This window comes from Chanos chanos, chromosome 7 (assembly GCF_902362185.1).
Source record: "Chanos chanos chromosome 7, fChaCha1.1, whole genome shotgun sequence".
NCBI classification, from domain to species: Eukaryota; Metazoa; Chordata; class Actinopteri; order Gonorynchiformes; family Chanidae; genus Chanos; species Chanos chanos.
This window is the reverse complement of record NC_044501.1, coordinates 244,757-266,540: the sequence shown is the minus strand read 5'-3', so window position 1 is coordinate 266,540 and position 21,784 is coordinate 244,757. Positions and strand designations below refer to the sequence as shown.

The following is a 21,784-nucleotide window of genomic DNA, read 5'->3' as shown; positions in this document are numbered from 1 at the left end:
TTCTTCTCAACATTTAAGGATTTTGCACTGCCTTGTTGTCATTGCCATCATAAAAATACCATGCAATGGGGTTGTCCAATCAGGTTACTGGCTGTGTTTGATTTTCAGTGAAATGTATAATAATTCTATGTGTTTTCTGGGGTTGTCCAATCAGGTTACAGGCTGTGTTTGATTTTCAGTGAAATGTATAATAATTCTGTGTGTTTTCTGGGGTTGTCCAATCAGGTTACAGGCTGTGTTTGATTTTCAGTGAAATGTATAATAATTCTGTGTGTGTTCTGTTGGTTTCATTGTCTAGTAGCTCCTTTACCGTAAAACATACGTCGTTTGAAACCTCTAAGACTCTTTGCAGAACCACTTGAAAAATCAAACACATAAAATATGTCCTGTCTTCCCAGGCACCAGGCTGTTTTAGAAGAGTTTAGTCATGATAGAAACATAAATATACCTTATGTATATATAAATAAGTTCTTAAATGTATCTTATGCCAATTTCAGTGAGCAGTGAGGGAAAAGTTAGATGTCTGTTGTGTGAACTGATCATGACTGTGTTCCATTTACCCTGGTTATATCAGAGAAATCTTTTCAGTGCCAAGTGAATAGTTGTATTGGCATAATCTGAAAGTCTGAATTACGACTGCATTAAAGCAACAGGTGACAGATGCACCTCATTCATTAACACCTCAATCATTAACACCTCATTCTAACATCTACTGGTGTCCTTATCCATTAACACCTCATTCTAATACCTACTGGTGTCCTTGTTCATAAACAGTGACGTGAAAGAGAAAGATCAGCAGTATATTCTGACAGACCATTTCACTAGTGGCTGTTTCAGTAGCAGATAATGTTGTCACACTGCAGGAAAGGTAATGAAACTATGCAAGTAACACGATATTAACCAGACTGGTGAGTCACGATAGATGCCTGTAAATATAGAGTTCCAGCTCCCCCAGTAAGAATAACCTCTTAATGAAAAAAACCCTGAGCCCTGAACGATCAATAAACAAGGTGATGATTTCATCGTATTAAAAGTGGCTCAATTAAGGCAAAATACGTCAAAGTAGTGACTGGACAGTGAATGAATAATAAATAATCAATAAATGAAATATAGACCCCATAGTTCTTGGGGACTGGATGAGTCATTCCATTTCCACATATGTTAGCTGGGCTTAAAACAGTCCATATCTCCTCACTGCTCCAAGTCAACCCTTTACTCATTTTAACATAGTCCATATCTCATCACTGCTCCAAGTCAACCCTTTACTCATTTTAACATAGTCCATATCTCATCACTGCCCCATGTCAACCCTTTACTCATTTTAACATAGTCCATATCTCCTCACTGCTCCAAGTCATCCCTACACTCATTATAACATAGTCCATATCTCCTCACTGCTCCAAGTCAACTCTTTACTCATTTTAACATAGTCCATATCTCCTCACTGCCCCATGTCAACCCTTTACTCATTTTAACATAGTCCATATCTCCTCACTGCCCCATGTCAACCCTTTACTCATTTTAACATAGTCCATATCTCCTCACTGCTCCAAGTCATCCCTACACTCATTATAACATAGTCCATACCTCATCACTGCTCCATGTCAACCCTTTACTCATTTTAACATAGTCCATACCTCATCACTGCTCCGAGTCAACCCTACACTCATTTTAACATAGTCCATATCTCCTCACTGCTCCAAGTCAACTCTTTACTCATTTTAACATAGTCCATATCTCCTCACTGCCCCATGTCAACCCTTTACTCATTTTAACATAGTCCATATCTCCTCACTGCTCCAAGTCATCCCTACACTCATTATAACATAGTCCATACCTCATCACTGCTCCATGTCAACCCTTTACTCATTTTAACATAGTCCATACCTCATCACTGCTCCGAGTCAACCCTTTACTCATTTTAACATAGTCCATATCTCATCACTGCTCCAAGTCAACCCTTTACTCATTTTAACATAGTCCATACCTCATCACTGCTCCAAGTCATCCCTACACTCATTTAACATAGTCCATACCTCATCACTGCTCCAAGTCAACCCTTTACTCATTTTAACATAGTCCATACCTCCTCACTGCCCCATGTCAACCCTTTACTCATTTAAACATAGTCCATACCTCATCACTGCTCCAAGTCATCCCTACACTCATTTAACATAGTACATACCTCATCACTGCTCCAAGTCAACCCTTTACTCATTTTAACATAGTCCATACCTCACCACTGGCCTTTGTATTGAAGGCCAAGCTGAAGTTGATGGATAGGATGCAGGTGTAGGTGCTGGGTGACTCTAGGTGTTGCAGTGTGTGGTGGAGGGAAAAATTAACAGCATTCTCAACAGCCCTGTTGACTCGGTAAGCAAACTGGTAAACATCCATCAGAGGGGTGAGGTAGGATTTCAGATATGAGAGGATGATGCGCTCAAATGACTTCAAGACCACAGATGTTGGGGCAAACGGTGTGAAGTCATTGAGGCAGGAGATCTTGGTTGGAGGAGTCAACCCTCCACTCAGTCTAGCACAGTCTGTACCCCCTCATGGCTCCGAGTCAACCCTCCACTCAGTCTAGCACAGTCTGTGCCCCTCATGGCTCCAAGTCAACCCTACATTCATTTGAAATAAAGTCTAATTTGCCGTAAACAACAGTATGAGGATCATAACACATGCACATTTACCCATAATGCACATTTACCCATAATGCATAGTGTTTCCTATAGTTTCCTGTAGACCTGTGTCAGATCACATTCATAAAGAAAATGAACCACATCAGTGTTTGTCTGAGACTGGGCTGAGACCACCGTCTCAGTGGCGTCTTGGTCTCTCGTTATTTTGGCCTGAACACAGGGTGACTGATCTGCTCCCATCTGCCCATGAGAACTGAACTAAGGATGAAATCGCTTCAAGGTTTGAAATACCTACTCTAGCTGTGATAATATCTTTAGTCCCAGAAACGCTGCCAAGAAACTGCAGTTAGCAGTCAGACACAGTGAGATTATTACCTTACGACAGTGTGTCTTACCCTTCTGCTGGTGTGGTTTTAATACATAGTTATATATAATAGTTATATTGTCTTATCTAATTCATTGCCTTTTCTAATCCATCGTTTGAAGCCTGTCTATTTGTGTCTCTGCAGGTATTCATTACCGGAAATCCTGTGCATCGTCCGGCGCGTGTTTGATCGCCTCCTCTGGTTATCAGCAGTTCTGTACAGGGAAACTAAACTCAGTCTGCATCACCTGCTGCAACACGCCCTTGTGTAACGGCCCTCGTCAGCGCAGACGACCTCTCCTGTCTGCTGCTCCTTCTGACAGACAACATCTCTTTTTCCTGTCTCCAGCCCCGTCTCTCCACGTCTCTCTCCTCACACTGTTTCTGCCCTATGTGCTGGTCGACTGACTCTTAGAAACCGAGACCTGACCCCTCCTGGTGAAAGTTTCACTCCTGGTGAAGGTTTTGAGGACCCGAGGTCCTGAAGGGTTAGGCTAACCCTAACCCTAACCCTGACCCTGACCCTGACCCTAACCCTAACTTTATTCCACACATCTCTGTCCCCTCCCCTGCACTCAAAGGAAGACACTCCTGCATCCAAAGGAAGACACACAGAACTCTTCCAGCAACAAACATCAAATTCAGACTCCATAGAGACATGACCAGGATGTCTCCAGCACGACCAGACTAGCCACACAGAGTCTGCCGGAGCCTCCACAAGTTCACACCGACTCTCAAAGTTAAAGTCTACCAGAGCATCCACAAGTCCACACCGACTCTCAAAGTTAAAGTCTACCAGAGCATCCACAAGTCCACACCGACTCTCAAAGTTAAAGTCTACCAGAGCATCCACAAGTCCACACCGACTCTCAAAGTTAAAGTCTACCAGAGCATCCACAAGTCCACACCGACTCTCAAAGTTAAAGTCTACCAGAGCATCCACAAGTTCACACCAAGTCCCACTCAGTTCACACACTCATATGAAAAGAATTTTGTTTGTTTGTGGTTTCAAAAGATGAGGGAATGTTGACAGAAATAGCACAAAGGGAACTGTTACCTTTATTTCTTTATGTACTTGCTGTGCAGAGCAGTTTTCCTGTTTCTATCCAAAGGGGGTCAGCTTATTAACCATTAATTAACAGTTAACATTTTCACTTTATCCGTGTATTTAAGTTTAAGGGTTTATTCATATGTTTGACCTGACGGTCATATGGCTGATATCACGGTGGGGAACTGACCTGTCCGTCAGTGCTGGATCTGTGACACAAAGTGTCTCCAGAGCACTGAGAGAAAGAGCACAGCCCTGCTGGAGTGTGTGTGTACTGTACTTACTCTCTGATCTGCTGGAGTGTGTGTGTACTGTACTTACTCTCTGATCTGCTGGAGTGTGTGTGTACTGTACTTACTCTCTGATCTGCTGGAGTGTGTGTGTACTGTACTTACTCTCTGATCTGCTGGAGTGTGTGTGTACTGTACTTACTCTCTGATCTGCTGGAGTGTGTGTGTACTGTACTTACTCTCTGATCTGCTGGAACTCAGCAACCCTTTACCCTTTAACGCCAGACATATGTCATCTTCATCAGCTTCATCATCTTCATCATGTGTATCCCGGTTAGATTCAGTTCAACACCTATCAGTTCTCCAGTCAGGCAGCACTGCACACACCTCTCTGTGAGAAAGTGTGAAACTGTCTTTCTTTGATATCGTCCAGTATTTTTGTGTCAACTTGAGGATCATTCAGACAATTATAGTTGTGCTAAACACGATACAGGATGTTCACTGATCTCTGTCTTTGTTAATTTCCATTCTGCATTATTTTTTAAAGTCAGATCCTCATAGTGGAGTTTGTTCAGTAGAGCTTTTAGTTTAGATGCCGGACAGCATTTTCAGTTCTTTAGACATATATCTGTGTGAAAAATGTATGATGTTTGTGTTTTCTCGCTTTCAGTAATAAAAGGACATACTTAATAAAACCTCCATTGTTCTTCGTACTTTATTCATGTATGAAACTTGCATCTCAAATCTTTCACACAAACTGTTAAAGTCTTTAAGTAGCACAATTAGGGTTGGCTTATGTGTCTGAATAGTTGGGTGAATTAGCCTGATTAAATACCAAGTTAAACGTTTAAAGATGATAGGAGTATGCCAAGGGATAACATGAAGAAATGGACAGACACTGAGCTATTAAACCACAGGGAGAGTTTGCTGTATTCTCACAGACGCGCCATCATTTCAAAAAGTGCCTCATACAAATATGAATGAATCTCAGAAATACAGTGACATGGTGTGTAAGATGTGACTGTTTGTGTCGGAAGTACAGTGACATGCTGTGTAAGATGTGACTGTTTGTGTCAGAAATACAGTGACATGGTATGTAAGATGTGACTGTGTTAGAAATACAGTGACACGGTATGTAAGATGTGACTGTTTGTGTCAGAAATACAGTGACATGGTATGTAAGATGTGAATGTTTGTATAAGAAATACAGTGACATGGTATGTAAGATATGACTGTGTTAGAAATACAGTGACATGGTATGTAAGATGTGACTGTTTGTGTCAGAAACACAGTGACATGGTGTGTAAGATGTGACTGTTTGTATAAGAAATACAGACTTAATGGTGCACCCCCTAGTGCCTCTGTTAGGTATTGCACTAATACGCCTCTGGTTTTCACTGATGACAATTTGTGATCACTTTTGTAATTCACTGACTGGACTGATGGACTTTTGTAATTTACTGACTGGACTGATGGACTTTTGTAATTCACTGATTGCTGATGAACTTTCAGCATGTGACTCTATGTCCTCTCTCTATGTGAAAGATATTTTCCTTAAATTGTCCCAACTTGTCCGACACATAACCTCAGAGATGAAGAGACATTTTTACTTTGTCCAACACATAACCTCAGAGATGAGGAGACATTTTTACTTTGTCTGACACATAACCTCAGAGATGAAGAGACATTTTTACTTTGTCTGACACATAACCTCAGAGATGAAGAGACATTTTTACTTTGTCTGACACATAACCTCAGAGATGAAGAAAGGTTTTCACTTTGAGGGCACAGAGCTTGTTTTCCTCTTGGGTTAGAATGAATGTGTGTGTGTGAGAGTGTGTGTGTGCATGTTTGTATAAATGGTTAGAATGAATGTGTGTGTGTGTGTGTGTTTGTATGAATGGTTAGAATGAGTGTGTGTGTGTGTGTGTTTGTATAAGTGTGTGTGTGTGTGTGTGTGTGTGTGTGTGTGTGTTTGTATGAACGGTTAGAATGAGTGTGTGTATGAGAGTGTGTGTGTGTGTGTGTCTGTTTGTATGAATGCTTAGAATGAGTGTGTGTGTGTGTGAGTGAGTGTGTGTGTGTTTGTATGAATGCTTAGAATGAGTGTGTGTGTGTGTGTGTGTGTGTGTGTTTGTATGAATGGTTAAAGAACATTCTTCAGAAGAGAAATGTGATGTGATGAAGAGCAGATTGGAGGAGCATCTCACAGGAGTGAACCGGAAAAACACCTAAACACAGGAGTGAACCGGAAAAACACCTAAACGCAGGAATGAACTGGAAAAACACCTAAATGCAGGAATGAACCGGAAAAACACCTAAACGCAGGAATGAACTGGGAAAGTGCCTAAACACTGTATAAGAAACAGAGAGAAAAGAGACAACTGAATCAGACCAAATCTCACTCTAAGAAATGTCTAAACCTCTCAGTGCAAGCCTGAAAAAATCAAACAGTAGTTCTTTTCTTATCTTTACTGTGGTTGTTATTTTTACATTAACATTAAGTTTTGTTCGTGGAATACCTTCCATTGAGACACATCAGCTGGAAGCTGAAATGTTAGAACAATCAGTTTCAGGTTTGTTCTGAACTGTGAAGTACAAAATGTGATAAAACATCTTTAACTGTCCACAAAACATTTGTTTTTCTTTTAACCAAAATTCTAACACTAACTGTAACCCTAAGACTGACATGTTTAACACATCACACACACACATCACACAAAATTTAACACTAAACCCTAAACACTGACTTTAACATCAACCATGAAAATAACCCTAAACATCACACAAAATTTAACACTAAACCCTAAACACTGACTTTAACATCAACCATGAAAATAACCCTAAACATCACACAAAATTTAACACTAAACCCTAAACACTGACTTTAACATCAACCATGAAAATAACCATAAACCTCACACAAAATTTAACACTAAACCCTAAACACTGACCTTAACATCAACCATGAAAATAACCCTAAACATCACACAAAATTTAACACTAAACCCTAAACACTGACCTTAACATCAACCATGAAAATAACCCTAAACATCACACAAAATTTAACACTAAACCCTAAACACTGACCTTAACATCAACCATGAAAATAACCCTAAACATCACACAAAATTTAACACTAAACCCTAAACACTGACCTTAACATCAACCATGAAAATAACCCTAAACATCACACAAAATTTAACACTAAACCCTAAACACTGACCTTAACATCAACCATGAAAATAACCCTAAACATCACACAAAATTTAACACTAAACCCTAAACACTGACTTTAACATCAACCATGAAAATAACCCTAAACATCACACAAAATTTAACACTAAACCCTAAACACTGACCCTAACATTAACCATGAAAATAACCCTACACATCACACAAAATTTAACACTAAACCCTGAACACTGACTTTAACATCAACCATGAAAATAACCCTAAACATCACACATAATTTAACACTAAACCCTGAACACTGACTTTAACATCAACCATGAAAATAACCCTAAACATCACACAAAATTTAACACTAAACCCTAAACACTGACTTTAACATCAACCATGAAAATAACCCTAAACATCACACAAAATTTAACACTAAACCCTAAACACTGACTTTAACATCAACCATGAAAATAACCCTAAACATCACACAAAATTTAACACTATGTGACTTGAAAAGCCACAGACTAAGGCTCAAGAACACACAGAATGTGACTCACACGCACAGAGTCTGACTCCGCTGCCACTGCCCTCCAGTCTGTTGTTACAAGTTAAATTCTGTAGTGATCGTAGTTTTCTCTGCTGGCTTCCTTCTCACTAACGTTCCTTTACCCTTTGTGTCTCCACTTCGTTAACGTTACTTATCAACACCTGTTTTCCACTGCTGGCTGCTAGCCTGCTAACGCTACATACTAGCTCCTTGCAAACTCACTGAATTAATGTGTTGATAGCTAACGTTATCGTTCTCTGCCTGTCGCTATGTCCTGTTCTCTGTGCCTCGCTCTTGCAGAGAAGTTGTCTCTTCTAGAGAGACGTGTCCATCTGGTAGAAGAAGGTAGCGCTAGTCACTGCAGATGCGACGGGCACCCAGATGGCATTAGCTTAGCCTCGGGCCGATTAGCGGCCCACTCTCGTATTGTTCCTCCATCAGCCTGGTTTCCCCAGCAGAAAAGACAGAGTTTGTTACGGTCGTGGGTGATGGCGCAAGCGGTCATTTGCATGGCCCAATTTACAACTGTTCCCAGTTGTGAATCGCTTTAATACTCTTGCTTCCCCCGTTTGCTGTCCTCAGCCCTCCGCCTTTCCCGACTGCCCCATGCCCCGCACCTTAGTCCAAACAGATCAGGTTAGCAATGCCAGCAACTGTTACCTGTCTCCCCGGGGCCAAAGCTCCCGAGATAGAAGCTAATCTTAGCCTGCTGGCAAACAGGGATAGCTGCTCTGGTAGGGCACATTCCATACACCCTAGGTATGACAACATAGTTATACATGTCAGCACCAATCATATTAGGATGAGGCAATCAGAAGTCACAAAGGATAACTGTCAGAAAAATATGTTATTCTTCTCTATGAAATATGCTCATTAACATACTTATCTAGTTGGAACCAGATGCTCAGTCAAGGACACTGTAACCAAGAGCAGATGTTCCACAGCTGAGTAGAGAAACATGTATCTCTTATCTCTGTTTGGTGTGCAAAAAATAATTGGTGTGATTCCTTTCTAACAGATAAATGCCACATGAACCCAAAGGGAGTTTTAGGCTACTCACAGCTGTGATGCCTGCCTGTATTGCTTTGTGACTGGTCTCCTCGCCGCGAGAATAAACCAACCTGCCTTGACTTTGGAGAATCTGAGTGTCTTTTATAAAATTACTTTAACAATAACATAGTTAGGACATGTGATTTCGCCAGAAAGATTTTTCGGTATCGATAAATTTTCTCTGGCCCTCTATCAGCTAGAGGTAATTATGAGAAATATAGTAGAGTTTTATCACTAAATTGCTGGCTGGTGCAGTGTTGTGCAGATCAGGGATATGATTTTGTGGAGTAGCCATCTGGCTTTTCCCATTAGTGTGCTTTCATGCCCACGCAGCTCACCTCGGTCTAGAGTCAGACAGACCAGATATGGCCGAGTCCCTTCTCCACACTAAATGCCGTACTTCTTAGTTTGAAATGAATTCTAAGTTTCGAAAAGCAGTCAAAGTCTTCAGGAGTCCAATGCAGTTTAAGTTTATTGCATTCAGTAGTGAGCAAAATACAACAAACTGAGTCAGGTCCCAGGGAGTGACTGAATATAATACATAAAATCATTTACTTATATCTAAAATTTTATCAGTATGCTAAACCTATGTAGCCAGTAAGCGCATAACACGGTTGTATGGTAACACCCCTTACATCATCTGTTTTTGCATGGTCCAACCCACTTGCTTCCAGAATTTTCCCCAGATTTTCCTAGAATTCATTATTCCATACACCACTATTTCTTAAGTTTTCCCTTTTTGGTTAAATAAAAAATTATGATTCAGCCATGTCCTCATCTTACCTCGGATGCTCAACCATGTCCCCAATCTCACCTCAGATACTTTACCCTTAATGCAGGTGTTAGCTATCAAGCGATGGGGCTAGTCCATGCAAGGCGGACACTGAAGCAACTACATCCTGACCATTACTTATGCTTCCCTGTCACTATGACCTAGATTTTACCCTTTTCATGTTGCCTTCATGTTTTGCTGATTTTGCATTTTCCCTTTTCGGTATACCGAGGGCCTCTTCCGTTGACTTCAACATTCAGAGGCCTTCTTCCATTTCAGAGGCCTTCTTCCATTTCAGAGGCCTTCTTCCATTTTAGATGCCTTCTTCCATTTCTCAAACAACTCCCTCCTCTGATATGAATGCTGTAAGCCCAGTAACACTGAGAGGTTTTATTAATATTAGATCAATTTCCCATAAGGCGTTGCTGGTCAGTTACCTGATCAGTGATCTTAGCCTTGATGTGATGGATTTGTGTGAAACTCGGTTAAAGCCAGATGTTCTTCCCCCTTTAAATGAAGCTTCACCCCCTAACTATTCCTTTTCCTGTGCTGCTAGGGCAGCAAGGAAAGGTGGGGGTGTAGTTCTAATCTATAATACTAAATTTACTCCTAGCACCCTTAGCCTACCTATTTTGCCCCCTTTGAGCTGCTCTCTGTGAAGCAGTCCTGGACTACCTCATCTTTCCTCATAGTAGTGCTCTACCAAAAGCTCTGTGAGAGAGAGAGTTTGCACTTTAATGATGCTTTGAATGACTTCCTTGGTTAATTGTAAAAACAATACCTTTTCTTAGTAATTTGTCCCTTAGTTAGGTTTGACAGGTTTACTGTCCAAACACAGATCTACCTTTAAACAGTTGGAATTGTAATAGGAAGAATCAATTAGTGTAAGTAATTATAATAAGTAAGTACAAGTAAGTGTAATTAGTGTATTTGTGAGCCCTAAATCCTAAGGCATAACTGTAACCCAAAGCCCCAATTCTAATATCAACCCTGTGGGACCTAGCAGAATGTTTTCTATGGTGTTAAGTTCAGAAGAGACACACACGTAACTCACACAAAGCATGCATAACTGTTTGCCTTTGTACACACTGGCAAAATCTTCCTTACAAAATCTTTACCTTCACACATCGATGGTCAGTTGTACCTGATCATTTATAGGTGTTGTAAATCTGAGGGTCCATCAGAAAACCCAAAACCATTCATTTTGCTCTCAGAAAAGGGTACTTGTTATCAAAGACACAGAAGGTCAAAGGCTCAAGGAATTTCTTTCTCTAGTCAGGAACATAAACTCAGTCTCAGTAACATATAGACTCAGTCTCAGGGACATATAGACTCAGTCTCAGTGACATATAGACTCAGTCTCTGTGACATATAGATTCAGTCTCACTGACATATAGACTCAGTCTCAGTAACATATAGACTCAGTCTCAGGGACATATAGACTCAGTCTCAGTAACATATAGATTCAGTCTCAGTAGCATATAGACTCAGTCTCAGTGACATATAGACTCAGTCTCAGGGACATATAGACTCAGTCTCAGTGACATATAGACTCAGTCTCAGGGACATATAGACTCAGACTCAGTAACATATAGACTCAGTCTCAGGGACATATAGACTCAGTCTCAGGGACATATAGACTCAGACTCAGTAACATATAGACTCAGTCTCAGGGACATATAGACTCAGTCTCAGGGACATATAGACTCAGACTCAGTAACATATAGACTCAGTCTCAGTAACATATAGACTCAGTCTCAGTGACATATAGACTCAGTCTCAGTAACGTATAGACTCAGTCTCAGTAACATATAGACTCAGTCTCAGGGACATATAGACTCAGTCTCAGGGACATATAGACTCAGTCTCAGTGACATATAGACTCAGTCTCAGTAACATATAGACTCAGTCTCAGGGACATATAGACTCAGTCTCAGTGACATATAGACTCAGTCTCAGTAACATATAGACTCAGTCTCAGTGACATATAGACTCAGTGTCCGTGACATATAGACTCAGACTCAGTGACATATAGACTCAGTCTCTGTAACATATAGACTCAGTCTCTTTGACATATAGACTCAGTCTCAGTAACATATAGACTCAGTCTCAGTGACATATAGACTCAGTCTCTAACATATAGACTCAGTCTCTGTGACATATAGACTCAGTCTCAGTAACATATAGACTCAGTCTCTTTGACATATAGACTCAGTCTCAGGGACATATAGACTCAGTCTCAGTAACATATAGACTCAGTGTCAGTGACATATAGACTCAGTCTCAGTGACATATAGACTCAGTCTCAGTAACAGACTCAGTCTCAGTGACATATAGACTCAGTCTCAGTGACATATAGACTCATCTCAGTAACATATAGACTCAGTCTCTTTGACATATAGACTCAGTCTCAGTATCATATAGACTCAGTCTCTGTGACATATAGACTCAGTCTCAGTGACATATAGACTCAGTCTCTGTAACATATAGACTCAGTCTCAGTGACATATAGACTCAGTCTCAGTAACATATAGACTCAGTCTCTTTGACATATAGATTCAGTCTCAGGGACATATAGACTCAGTCTCAGTAACATATAGACTCAGTCTCAGTGACATATAGACTCAGTCTCTGTAACATATAGACTCAGTCTCTGTGACATATAGACTCAGTCTCAGTAACATATAGACTCAGTCTCTTTGACATATAGACTCAGTCTCAGGGACATATAGACTCAGTCTCAGTAACATATAGACTCAGTCTCAGTGACATATAGACTCAGTCTCAGGGACATATAGACTCAGTCTCAGGGACATATAGACTCAGTCTCAGTAACATATAGACTCAGTCTCAGTGACATATAGACTCAGTCTCAGTAACATATAGACTCAGTCTCAGGGACATATAGACTCAGTCTCAGTAACATATAGACTCAGACTCTGTAACATCGTTTCCACAATGTGCGGGAGTGTCTCTGAACTGTTTCTGAAAGACAGAGGTACAATTCTCTGAAATACTCTTTTTTTTATTCAGAGTTGATTTAACTAATTCTAAATAAATAGTCTTTTTTGTTGTTTTTGTTTTCATTGTGAGGATGTATTTTCTTTAGTTCTCTGTTTTTTTGTGTGTTTGTTTATGGTATATTTCATGACACTTATTTATGAGTACTGCATATTTATGCTGATGCTCTTATACTGTGCTGGTGTGTGATACTGTTGTCGGTGGAACTCCATAGTTTATATTATGAGGGCTCTTGTAGTCCACTCTCTTATGTTCCTTCAGCTTTACTCTACTCTACACACTTTACAGTTTAAATTATATAATATTATATTAGTTTATATTATGAGGGCTCTTATGTTCCCTCAGCTTTACTCATCTGGTCTAAGACTGAACTTAGTGGTGGCACCAGACCGTTCCCTTACAGCTGCATGCTTGGTTTGTTCTCTGCCTGTTTTGGGAGTCACTTTGGATAAAAGTGTCTGTGAAAAGAATACATGTAAATGTAAATGGTTGGTTGGTTGTTCAGCTCTTTGTTTAGTTTCTTGGTTGGCTGTTCAGTTGTTTGTTTGTTTAGCTATTTGTTTGTTTGTTTGGTTGGCTGGTTGATAAACCATTTACTGAGCATTTATATATTTTCCCAACAAAATAATAATTATGAAAAAATAATGAAAACCACAGTCTTCTACAAAAAAAAGAAACATTAAAAAAAAGAATCTACGTAATACAAAACACAGTCTCTCTCTCTCTTTCTCTCTAACTCACTGTATTAGAAGGAATTTTGTGGAATGTTACGTGAGAAAATGTGAGGAACTCTGTGTGTGTGTGTGTGTGTGTGTCTCTGTCTGTCTGTCTGTGTGTGTGTGGGGGGGGGGGGGGTTGTGTGTGAGAGAGAGAGAGAGAGAGAGAGAGAGCGAGAGAGAGAGAGAGAGTGTGTGTAGGTTTTATGAGTTTGTGTAAAAGTAGGATATGTTTTATGAACTGTTTTGCTATTTTATTTTTTTGTTGTTTTGTTTTTTGTTTTTTTGTTTTTTTTTGTAAAAGTAATTGTTGATGGATTTATGCATGTACTTCACCCCCTCTCTGTTCCTGTAACAATGAACCAAATGTAAGGGAGGGCAGGGGTTTCTCCATAGTTTGTTTTTATCACACAGAGGGAGGAAATGCCTGTCACCCTGATCTTATCCATTTCCCCTTCTACCCACAGTTCTAAAATTCCACAGGAAGTGCTGACAGTTTCCATGGACGCACTTCCTGGGCTGCATATGGGCTGTGAAAATGAAAGAGTAATAAGGGACAGAATGTTTTGATGATTAAAGGTAGAAATTATTGTTTATTTTGTTTTGTAACTAGTTTTATTGAAGCTGTTCTTTCCATTTTTAAAACGCTTTGCTTTCAGACAGAGAGGGAGAAAGGGTTAAAGGTGCTTTCAGACAGAGAGGGAGAAAGGGTTAAAGGTGCTTTTAGACAGGGAGGGAGAAAGGGTTAAAGGTGCTTTTAGACAGGGAGGGAGAAAGGGTTAAAGGTGCTTTTAGACAGGGAGGGAGAGAGGGTTAAAGGTGCTTTCAGACAGAGAGGGAGAAAGGGTTAAAGGTGCTTTTAGACAGGGAGGGAGAAAGGGTTAAAGGTGCTTTTAGACAGGGAGGGAGAAAGGGTTAAAGGGGGTTGAGAGAGCAGGGCGTGGCAGGGAGAAGGGGGATTTTGGAGGTAGTTTCAGTTTAGCAGGGAGAACACATTCCCGCTGGAGCGCTATGTCTCAGAGTAATCCCGTCTTCTGGAGATAATGGAACGACTTCATTATATCCTACTCACTCCCTTTGTTTTAACTCTTCTGATTTCTCCTCACAAGACATTCGCTGGTGAGTAACATCTCATTTAGCACAAGGTTTTCACTGCCTTCTCTCTCCACCTTCTCTCTCTGTCCCCTTGTGTGTCTCAAACTGTGTTTCTGTCCCCTTCTCTCTCCACCTTCTCTCTCTGTCCCCTTATGTGTCTCAAACTGCGTTTCTGTCCCCTTGTGTGTCTCAAACTGTGTTTAACTGTGTTTGTAAATTGTTACTGGAGTTGGAGAGACTGTGGATGGGCATTGTGAGAACTGTCAGATGAAGGTACAGAGATGGTGAATTAAATCACTACTGACAGATGAAGTTACAGAGATGGTGAATTAAATCACTACTGACAGATGAGGGTACAGAGATGGTGAATTAAGACACTATTGACAGATGAGGATACAGAGATGGTGAATTAAATCACTACTGACAGATGAAGGTACAGAGATGGCGATATAAGACACTACTGACAGATGAAGTTACAGAGATGGTGAATTAAGACACTACTGACAGATGAGGATACAGAGATGGTGAATTAAATCACTACTGACAGATGAGGGTACAGTGAATTAAGACACTACTGTCTTTGTTTACAGTATTTGGATGACAGAGTAACAGATTTAAATTCTCTTACTGGGGTGTTAGTGACAGTAATTCAAAGCTGTTGTAAAGGGAAGATACTGAGAGATGCTGCCTCTGGGGGTGATAGACACAAATCAAACACATCTGCAGTCTAAAACCAAACACATCTGCAGCCTAAAATCCTGCAATACAACTAGAGGTTTTCAGTGAATAAGATATAATTATAACCCTAACATCTGCAGTCTAAAATCCTGCAATACAACTAGAGGTTTTCATTGAATAAGAATCCATGACAACAGTAAGAAACCATATAATTAAGCTTAACACCTAACATTACAATAATAACCTTAACCCTATGACATTAACCCCAATATTGCAGCGGGCAGCCATGGTCTAGCAGTTAGAGAATCTGGCTTGTGACTGAAGGGTTGCTGGTTTGATTCCCAGGCTGACATCCACGGCTGTGTGCCCTTGGGTAAAGTGCTTAACCCCAATGCCCCTGTGGGCAAAAGGAATGCTGCTCACTCGCTGTTCACAGTGTGTGTGTGATCACAGAGATTTTCATTCACATTAAGCCTAATATTATAATAATAACCTTAACTCCATAACTTTAACCCTAAAATCACAATAATAATAACCCCATGACAATAACCTTCACACTACAATAATAACCCTGGCACTGTAACATTAACTTTAACACTATGGTATTAACAGTAGCCTCATATTGCTTTAAAGTAACCTTAACACTACAATAGTAAATAGTGCAGTCTCACATATGTCCTTACTCTGACCTGCTCAGGACTGCAGAGGACACAGCTAATGAGCTCGTGCAGAAAAAATATACAAACTGCTTCCTGTTTGTGAATTATCTGCTAAGGATAGCAAAAGATAAGAACCACAAAAAATCTAACCCTACCGCAAACAATCTAACCCAAACCCTTCCCCAATCAAGAACACACCCTTCATATGAAGGGTCTGTGTGTGATATTTTCACTTAGACTGTGACAGGTGTCAGTGAACAGGGCCCCAGATCAGTGAGAGTCTATCCCCAAGCACATCCTGAACACACCACTCTCCACACACATAACACATCACTTTCCAACACATACTTAACATGCCCTCTCTGGCACACACTTAACACATCACTTTCCAACACATACTTAACATGCCCTCTCCGGCACACACTTAACACATCTCTTTCCAACACATACTTAACACATCACTTTGCAGTATCTACTGAAGCACCAGCACATGGTCTCCCACTGTGTCAAAAATCAAACTTCCTGCATCCAGTTACTGGTTTTGCTCTTTTTCCTCTACGGTAGTGACATCACTGTTTCCCAGCAACAGACACAGCTACTGTTACAGGCCTCTGTAAGACATAGGGGTAAAACTTCCATTTTTAGACAGGTATCGCACTGTTACAGGCTTCTTTAAGACATATGGGTAAAACTTCCATTTTTAGACAGGTATCACACTGTTACAGGCTTCTTTAAGACATATGGGTAAAACTTCCATCTTTAGACAGGTACCACACTGTTACAGGGTACATTTTGACATTTTTGGCCATAGGTACAATACTATGACAGACTAGCCTTTTTTTATTTAGGCATAGGAAAAATTATGTTGTAGTTTTGTCTAAAATGGTGGAGTATCAGGTGGAGCCAAAGAGTGTCATAAATATCTGGTTTTCTAAAAAATGTCCGTCAGGTATGAGCCTGACCCAGAGTATATGCCATAGACTGTCTGCAATACAATGGGAACATAATGTAATCTGTAATATAATGTGAACATAATTTAATTTGTAATATAGTGTGAACATAATGTAATATAGTGTGAACATAATGTAATTTGTTATACAATGGGAACATTGTGTAATTTATAATATAGTGTGAACATAATGTAATCTGTAATATAATGTGAACATAATTTAATTTGTAATATAGTGGGAACATTGTGTAATTTAAAATATAGTGTGAACATAATGTAATTTGTTATACAATGTGAATACTCTGACCATAATGTCATTTGCTGATCTGTGAAATAACATGCTTATCTTTATTCCCATATCTGAAATAATATTTATGTTGTATTTACAGAGGAGGACAAATGTGAAGGGCTGTATCCAGTCTTCTCTCCCTCAAGCCTTGTGGTCAGATATGGAGACCCTGTTTCAGCAACCTGCTCAGTTCCAAACACAACAAAGACCTCAATGCAATATAGCGGAATGGGTTTGGAGGCCAAACAAGGGGCCACTGATGGTTTACAGGAGAACGTCATGAACCTGACATGGAGTGTGAGCAGTCTGACAGAGTGGGAAGAAATGCAAGGGATTCGGTGCTATTCACAGTTTGAGGAACAATGCATCACTAATCTGAGTGTGACCATTTACAGTGAGTTATATTCTCCTTATGGCCTCATACACACATCATTTACAGTGAGTTATATTCTCCTTATGGCCTCATACACACATCATTTACAGTGAGTTATATTCTCCTCATGGCCTCATACACAAATCATTTACAGTCAGTTATATTCTCCTTATGGCCTCATACACACATCATTTACAGTGAGTTATATTCTCCTCATGGCCTCATACACACATCATTTACAGTGAGTTATATTCTCCTCATGGCCTCATACACAAATCATTTACAGTCAGTTATATTCTCCTTATGGCCTCATACACACATCATTTACAGTGAGTTATATTCTCCTTATGGTCTCATACACAGATCATTTACAGTGAGTTATATTCTCCTCATGGCCTCATACACAAATCATTTACAGTGAGTTATATTCTCCTTATGGCCTCATACACACATCATTTACAGTGAGTTATATTCTCCTCATACACAGATCATGATATGTCTTCAATATACAGATCCTCTCACATGCTGATGTAAGCCACTGTCTCTGGCTCAGTAAAGGCCAGGAGACATAAGCACAGCCCAGGGTGGGTACAGCAGAATTACTCATGTTGTCAGGAATAAAATCACACTGATCTCCTACTGCCCCTTACAAAACAATCTCCGTCAATCATGAAATGTAACTGAAGAGCAAAGAGCAGAAACTAGCTAGAGCGATACAATAACTACCTCCGACCACAACATGTCACTATGTGCCCATGCAGACGGTAACTCTGCATGTATTACTGTAACTCTGCATGTATTATTACAGAAAACAGAGATCAGAGGGAAACACTGATTTGGCAAACTTAACCAATAATTTCATAATGTATTATTCACATCTGTTACATTTACTATATAACATGAACTCTGTGTATGTGTGTGTGTGTGTGTGTGTGTGTGTGTGTGTGTGTGTGTGTGTGTGTGTGTGCGTGTGTGTGTGTGTGTGTGTGTGTGTGCATGTGTGCGTGCGTGTGTGTGTGTGTGTGTGTGTGTGTGTGTGTGTGTGTGTATGTATCTGTGTGTTCTCAGAGCCTCCAGACAGTGTATTTCTCCGTTCTGTGAGTGGGTCTGGTCCAGTGGTTGAAGGGAATCAGTACCAGTTGGAGTGTGAGATCCAGAGTGTGGCTCCTGTTCAGAAGCTCACAGTGAAATGGTTCAGAGGAAAAACATTACTACATGAATCCACTGTCTCTCAGTTCTCTGTCACAGGTCGCATTCATAAAGATGTGACAGTGACTGACAGATATAACATCACAGCCAGCAGAGAGGACCGTGGAGTCCAGTATAAATGTGAAGCTGAACTGAAGCTGGATTTGCCTGAATCCCTAAAATACCAGTCAGAACCCATCGATTTGCCCTGTGAGTCTCTTTACAAATTTTTCTTATCAGAGAACATAAAAATCTCTTTATGTGCTAACTTATCCTGTTCATCTCTCTATCTGACTGTCTGTCTCACTCACTCACTCAATCACTCATTATCTAAGCCGCTTATCCTGATTAGGGTTGCGGGGGGTGCTGGAGCCTATCCCAGCGCTCATAGGTCGAAAGGCGGGGAAACACCCTGGACAGGTCGCCAGTCCATCACAGGGCACTGTCTGTCTCTCTCTTGCAAATTCAAATTCAAAAAGGCTTTAATTAAAATGAAAACAAACATACTGTGCTGAAGCAATCAAAAGCTTGACATTTTAATTATGAATTAACATATATGAAATAAAACGAAATTTTACATGTTTTGGGAACATTTTAACTGTACTTGAGTATAATGATTGTCAACTTTTTCTTTTAATTCACTACATTTTTCAAAAGGAAATAGTCACATTTCCTCAGACATTTTACTTACTGCAATATTAAATGAGCAGAAGACAACAAATAAACAAATAAACAAACACACAAATACACACATACACAAATCACTATACTCAACAAATACACACATACACACAGCACTTTACTCAACAAATACACACATACACACAGCACTATACTCAACAAATACACATATACACACATACACACAGCACTTTACTCAACTAATACACAAATACACACATACACACAGCACGTCACTCAACTAATACACACATACACACATACACATAGCACGTTACTCAACTAATACACACATCACTATATTCAACAAAAACACACATACACACAGCACTATATTCAACAAAAACACACATACACACAGCACTATACTCAACAAATACACACATAACACATACAGACAGCGCTTTACTCAACAAATACACACATACACACAGCACTTTACTCAACAAATACACAAAGATACACAAATACACACATACACACAGCACTTAACTCAACAAATACACACATACACACAGCGCTTTACTCAACAAATACACACATACACACAGAACTTTACTCAACAAATACACACAGATACACACATACACACAGCACCTCACTCAACAAATACACACATACACATATACACTCAGCACTTTACTCAACAAATACACACATACACACAGCACTATACTCAACAAATACACACATACACACAGCACTTTACTCAACAAATACACACATACACACAGCACTTTACTCAACAAATACACACAGATACACAAATACACACATACACACAGCACTTAACTCAACAAATACACACATACACACAGCGCTTTACTCAACAAATACACAAATACACACAGCACTTTACTCAACAAATACACACATACACACAGAACTATACTCAACAAATACACACATACACACAGCACTTTACTCAACTAATACACACATACACACATACACACAGCACGTTACTCAACAAATACACACAGATACACACATACACACAGCACGTTACTCAACAAATACACACAGATACACACATACACACAGCACTTTACTCAACAAATACACACATACACACAGCACTTTACTCAACAAATACACACAGATACACAAATACACACATACACACAGCACTTAACTCAACAAATACACACATACACACAGCGCTTTACTCAACAAATACACACATACACACAGCACTATACTCAACAAATACACACATACACACAGCACTTTACTCAACTAATACACACATACACACATACACACAGCACGTTACTCAACAAATACACACAGATACACACATACACACAGCACGTTACTCAACAAATACACACACATACACACAGCACTTTACTCAACAAATACACACATACACACAGCACTTTACTCAACAAATACACACAGATACACAAATACACACATACACACAGCACTTAACTCAACAAATACACACATACACACAGCGCTTTACTCAACAAATACACAAATACACACAGCACTTTACTCAACAAATACACACATACACACAGCACTATACTCAACAAATACACACATACACACAGCACTTTACTCAACAAATACACAAATACACACAGCACTTTACTCAACAAATACACACATACACACAGCACTATACTCAACAAATACACACATACACACAGCACTTTACTCAACAAATACACACATACACACAGCACTATACTCAACAAATACACACATACACACAGCACTATACTCAACAAATACACACATACACACATATACACAGCACTTTACTCAACAAATACACACATACACACAGCACTTTACTCAACAAATACACACATACACACAGCACTTTACTCAATAAATACACACTTACACACAGCACTTTACTCAATAAATACACACATACACACAGCACTTTACTAATCAAATACACACATACACACACACACACATACACACAGCACTTTACTCAACAAATACACACATACACACAGCACTTCACTCAACAAATACACACATACACACATATACACAGCACTTTACTCAACAAATACACACATACACACAGCACTTTACTCAACAAATACACACATACACACAGCACTATACTCAACAAATACATACATACACACAGCACTTTACCCAACAAATACACACATACACACAGAACTTTACCCATCAAATACACACATACACATAGCACTATACTGAACAAATACACACATACACACAGCACTTTACTCAACAAATACACACATACACACAGAACTTTACTCAACAAATACACACATACACACAGCACTATACTCAA

General features: G+C 39.7%; 1 protein-coding gene across 1 annotated transcript in view; it reads left to right on the top strand.

Annotated features, from left to right (window-relative positions):
• Positions 1 to 3,541, top strand: part of LOC115817009 (ly6/PLAUR domain-containing protein 1) — a 30,988-nt gene extending 27,447 nt beyond the window's left edge. The window contains exon 3 of the mRNA XM_030780241.1: positions 3,152 to 3,541. Within this exon, the coding sequence (XP_030636101.1) occupies positions 3,152 to 3,414 (263 nt within the window). The 3' untranslated portion in view covers positions 3,415 to 3,541. The remainder of the gene's footprint in view (positions 1 to 3,151) is intronic.
• Positions 3,542 to 21,784: the final 18,243 nt, after the last annotated feature.